The 5,508-nt window shown below is 40.7% G+C and overlaps 1 protein-coding gene across 2 annotated transcripts in view; it reads left to right on the top strand.

Moving 5' to 3' along the window:
- Positions 1 to 5,508, top strand: part of rad18 (RAD18 E3 ubiquitin protein ligase) — a 41,465-nt gene that overhangs the window by 22,407 nt on the left and 13,550 nt on the right. For both annotated transcript variants that reach the window (XM_050039009.1, XM_050039008.1), the window contains 2 exons: positions 1,207 to 1,338; positions 2,353 to 2,479. In XM_050039009.1, coding sequence (XP_049894966.1) covers positions 1,207 to 1,338; positions 2,353 to 2,479 — 259 coding nt within the window. The remainder of the gene's footprint in view (positions 1 to 1,206; positions 1,339 to 2,352; positions 2,480 to 5,508) is intronic.

Here is a 5,508-nt window from a genome sequence, read left to right as displayed (position 1 = left end):
GGTCGGCAGATATGCAAACGGTAACGTTATGGAAGGAGAGCGAAAAAACAGATAGATAAACAATGAAACATTACATTAACAAGGATTTAAGATGGTACATAAACACACATGAAGTCAGAGGAATACCAGTGGTTATATTCCACACACAAAGAATATATATCTATATACCTATCTATATATAGCCTATATATAGATATAGATCTATCGATCTGTCTATCTATCGATCTATCTATCTATCTATCTATCTATATATTCTTTGTGTGTGGAATATATGCTGACAATAACCGATAAACGATCACGCCCAGAGCCGCCAATGTTAACAACATTTTGTAGAGAGGGGGATAAGTGCTGTCCCATTCCTATTTGTAGCATCCGGAGCCCTTTCAGACTCTTACACTCAATCACTTAAAGCTGACGTCAGTTAAGTCAGTGAGGGTTCAGGGCTTGAGTCTTTAGGGGCCGGATTGGAATTGGGCCTTAATTTCAGTGTGTTGGTGTGAAGAGTTTTCGAGTCTCCGTTCTACTGTGTGTATATATAAACATCACAGATTTGCAGATGACCGTGGAAAGTGATTAAGTACTTTATTTATTTTTGTATCACTGCCAAAAGGTAATTTTTACCCTTCTTTTGCCCAGGTCCATTCACAGTCTGCTATAATGTCTTTTAAATGACTGTCTGGCTTCCACCACAGTAGTAAAAGGATTTGTTGCCACAAATGTTGTGATCTCATCCTGGAGCCCGAATCTGTGGTGTTTAAATACAGAAGCTAATGAATAAAACCGTGCATTTTCCCAACTCTGTTCAACCTTTCAAGGTTGAAGCTGTCGTATCCAAGTCCAAACATGAATCTGATTGACCCGATGTGTTACAGATATTGTTGTCTCACAGAGAGAAACGAGTTTGCATTCATTATAAATATTAATACATCTTTTTCAACAATGTGTTCAGTAGCCCATCTGTGGGTTGGCATTTCTTTATATTATTTTCTCTGATGCACCACCGGGAAAGCTGGCAACTTTACATTATTAGCATCTTTGTAACCCTTTAATTAAATGATAAGATGTAGTGCTGCTTCAAGGTCATTTAATTCAGCATTCAGCTCATTGACTGAAACTGTGTACGTCAGATACTGTTGGACAATGGAAAAGTCTGTCCTTTTTTTTTTTAAACTATTCCACCCACCATGTATCCTATTTTGCCTGCAGGGAAGCAGCACAGCAGTGACTTTTCCCGCCTGATTGCCCAGGTTCGGGGTCGCATGGACACCACCAGGCAGGCTCGTATAAAACAGGAAGTCACTGTGGAAGGAGAGGATGCACAAAAACCACACTCTGCAGGTACTGCAACACTTGTTACCTTTCTCATGGAATAAAATATACTGCAGCCACAGGAGACTTTTAAGTGTTTCCCGTCCCCTTCAGCGCAAGTCGCCTCATCCCCATGGTAATGTCATTGATTGCTTTGTGGCAAATTAGTGTTTTTTTTTGTTTTTTTTTAAACAGTATACAAAAGGAGCCATTCGATATTCAGTGCAGTTGTTGTGACTCCCTGCTGGTTGTGTGTGTGGGGGAGTGCACTCAGTTTATTGTTCCATCCTTGCCAAATTCACAACATCAACACAACACACTATTGTTAGGCAGTAGGCACGACAGTCAAGGGTGGATAATGGTGGATCAATAATGTTGCTGGATTTTTATGTGTTTTGGGAAACTCCATACACTACCTGCTCAGCACCAAACGTTGTTAGTGACTAGCTGGTGAACATAGATGAGTATTTAGCAGTAAAAGAGCCAGATATTTCCCCCAGGTTTTGGTAAAGACCAAACACAGAGCTGAAAGACAGTGAATATTGGACCAGGTGACCAGAAACACAACTCCAAATGAATGACCGGTTGCTTTGTGACTGCTGGAGATGTAAATAACTGTTCAGCAAGTTCACCAATATCAACTCAAAGGTGATGATATGTTAATGTTGTGTTCACAGCTTGTTTCCAGTGCCCCCTACTGGCCCAGAGAATCAGTTATTGCAGGTTTTAATTAAGTGGGACTTACACTATCTAAGTGAATTAATTAGTGATATCGCATGTTGCTAATTTGTATGCAATACACTAATGAAAAGGCACACACCGAAACTGCATTATACCCTCCACTGTGTGAGAGACCAGGTGTATGTGATAGTACCAACATGACCTTAAATCTGCTTTTAACATTGAGAATATGTGAAAATGTGGTATGCAGTGGACATAAGTTGGCAGGCTCATCAAATGTATGCACACCCCCTTTGACAGATCGTTTCTCCACCGTTCTCCTTGGATGTCTGACACGATGATATATATTTTTGCCTCCTCTAGATCAAGTTCCAGAGTCAAAAAGCTGCTCAGTGATCAAGGTAGAAGACACAGAATCTGATGAGGACCCATCTGCGAGAGGGATTGAATTGTCATCCAGCCCCACTTTGAGTGATGTCTCCATCAGCAGGTGAGCCTCAGATAATAGACACATCCTGATTCACTTACAGTAGGCGACACCCTCGAAGCTTGTCGTCCAGGGTTGGTCCTTTGCCTTGCTACAGAAAAGTAGTAGTCCTTGTTTTACTACTTTTCTGCTGTTTGAATCTGTCTAATTGTGAATAAAATGGATTTAGACCTTGAACAGTTCTATAATTTGTTCTGAAAAAGTGGTGCTTCCTCTTGTAACTGTTACAATTCATAAATCCTTGAGTATATCACTGACTGTAACACTTATTTCCAAGCCTTCTGTGTGGCTTTGACAGGACAGGATTTTAATATGTGGTTCATTTCATATTTGATTATCATTTCTGAGAAAGTCCGTCATGGTAATATCATTTTTTGTGCTAACTCAATCTGAGTTAATTGCATTCAGATGTTACCATGTTAGAAAAACAGGAGACGTCCTGCCTTGCACGGACAACAGTCTCCAAAGCTTTTCAGTATCCTATGATTACTCAGAAAAAAATATGTCCCGACACCTACTACTTAGGAAAAGAATACATTTTACTTATGATATAGAACAGTGGTTCCCAACTGGTCCAGCCACAGGGTCCAGATTTTTTCTTAGTCATTAGTTCAAGGTCTGAACCGTTTGATACATTCAGCGTCATCCTTTCGTTTGGACATGTCATCAAGCTAGTTTGCTGTCTCTGTCATGTAGCTATCTGTTAGTTATTCAATTTACAGCAGGAAACAGCACTTCAAAATAAAAGCGCTGTGCCAGACAGTCACTGTACTTCAAAACAAAGTGTGTTTTTTTACAAACCGGACAAGTTCGAGTCACTTGCGGTCCATTCAGAATGGAATGGACCCACCAGTTGGGAACCACTGATATAGACTATAGGCAAAAAAATCACTTAGCTGTTTTACAAAGTGAGAAAAAAAAAGTAACCCATTTACTACAAAAGCACAGTGCTGCAGCAAGGTAAATACAGAATCACAGCATGTGCTGAATCTGCACACTGATGACATATTCCATCAGTAGGTTCCTGCTGGTAACAAGCACATTAGGAGAACCATCAGATCTATGCAGAGGAACAATACAGTGGCACTCAAATTATCAGCCAGTTCTTTTGCAATATAAGTAAGTGCTGTTTAGTCAGCGATGACTGCATGACTTCAATTGGAACAACAAATAAAGTCTCATTTTATACCTCCTTTAAATTGAGATTTTTTTTTTAGCATATCCACAAGTACAGGGAGCCACTGAAATTACACTGGAACTCACCATTTGACATTCAAAATGTTCCATGACTCACATCAGATCTATTCACTTCATTTAATAGAAAAATAACTATTATTGTTGTGGGTAAACATGAAATGTCAGTGTGCACATGCATACATGATGTCTTTATAATGGCATTACATCCTTGATAAAAATGTGGCTGGATCATGTACAGTATAATACAGAGGACTTTGGTTTGAACCTTTAAGATTCTCAGTGGGAGTAGTTATCACTCGCTTTACACCACATAGGCATTCAACATGCTCTTTCAGCCTTCTATCCCACTCCTATTTTACTGCAGGGAAATATTTCTTGCCTATTATCGGAAAAATTCATAGTGTTTACATCTTTACTTTTTTTTTTATATACTATCATTAAAATCCCAAGGTTGTTTGTTGCATACTTCTGCTCCAGTAATTCAACACACTAGTTAACATTAGCTATCATTATGGCATCCAGAGAGCACAGATTTGTGAACAGAGTCTAAACTGCCCCGCCAAACTGAGCATTTGCTTGATTTCAGGTCTTTTCCCCTGCTAATCAAGTATGATGAACATTTGTGTGAATTGTGCAAGTGTGCAGCCTGAGCTCAGACACAGCTTTGAGTATAATTACAAAATGCAAAGATGACTAAATAAATCCAAGCAGCCGAGCTCTACATCTGGGACTCAGGAACCAGACAAGCTCCTTCCCCACACCATTAAAACTAATATTGGCAGACTCTTGTATGTGCTATCAACAGAGTGCTTCAGGAATCAGACAACCCTTCCTCTTTAAAGTTTCTAGATGCCACTCAACTCAAATTTATTTATAAAGCACATTTAAACACACAGGCATGCGTCAGGGAAGACCACATCACAGCGACTCAAACGCTAATGAATAACAGTAGGTTTTGAGCCTGGACTTAAATGAGTCAGCGGAGGGGGCAGTTCAGATTGGGAGGGGGATGCTGTTCCACAGTTTGGGAGGCAGACACAGCAAAGGCACGGGCACCCCTGAGCTAAAGTCTGGAGCGTGCAACAGCCAGGAGCCCCAGGTCAGCTGACCTGAGGGACCTGGGCGTGGAATAGGGGGTTAGAAGTTCTGCGATGTAGGATGGGGCCAGATCATTCAGGGCTTTGTACACAAACACGAGGACCTTAAAGTCAATTCCTAACTTTAAAGCTGGCTTTTACTGCTGCATTCATTTGTTTGTCAAACTTAAAGGCAGAGTCAAATATCACAGTAACATTTTTGACATGGGGTTTTACATAGTTAGAAAGGCTCCCTTTGATGGAGTCAGGGGGGGCCAAAGAGGACAACCCTCATTCAGCTGAAGGAAGTTCTGTGCCATCCAGTTGCTTACTATAGCAGCAAACCACTATTTACTATGTATAGATAGAGTATGGTAATGGCGTCCTGAGCAGAGAATAAAGTCATGCTACATCTGTGTGTGTTGTAATCCAAACTTCTTTGTTCCCTGTAGTGGAAAGCCTGTCCAACCATGCATGCATGTTAGTGTATGTGTGTATCCCACTGGCTAGCTCATCCCTGGCCCTTTGCACTGCTCTTATCAATTCCAATCAATCAATTTTATTTATAAAGCCCAATATCACAAATCACAATTTGTCTCACAGGGCTTTACAGCATACGACATCCCTCTGTCCTTTGGACCCTCACAGCGGATAAGGAAAAACTCCCCAAAAAAACCCCTTTAACGGTGGAAAAAAACGGTAGAAACCTCAGGAAGAGCAACTGAGGAGGGATCCCTCTTCCAGGACGGACAGACGTGG

Source organism: Epinephelus moara, chromosome 24 (assembly GCF_006386435.1).
Source record: "Epinephelus moara isolate mb chromosome 24, YSFRI_EMoa_1.0, whole genome shotgun sequence".
Lineage (NCBI taxonomy): Eukaryota > Metazoa > Chordata > Actinopteri > Perciformes > Serranidae > Epinephelus > Epinephelus moara.
Note: the sequence above shows the minus strand (reverse complement) of the source record. Positions and strands in the feature narration are given on the sequence as shown.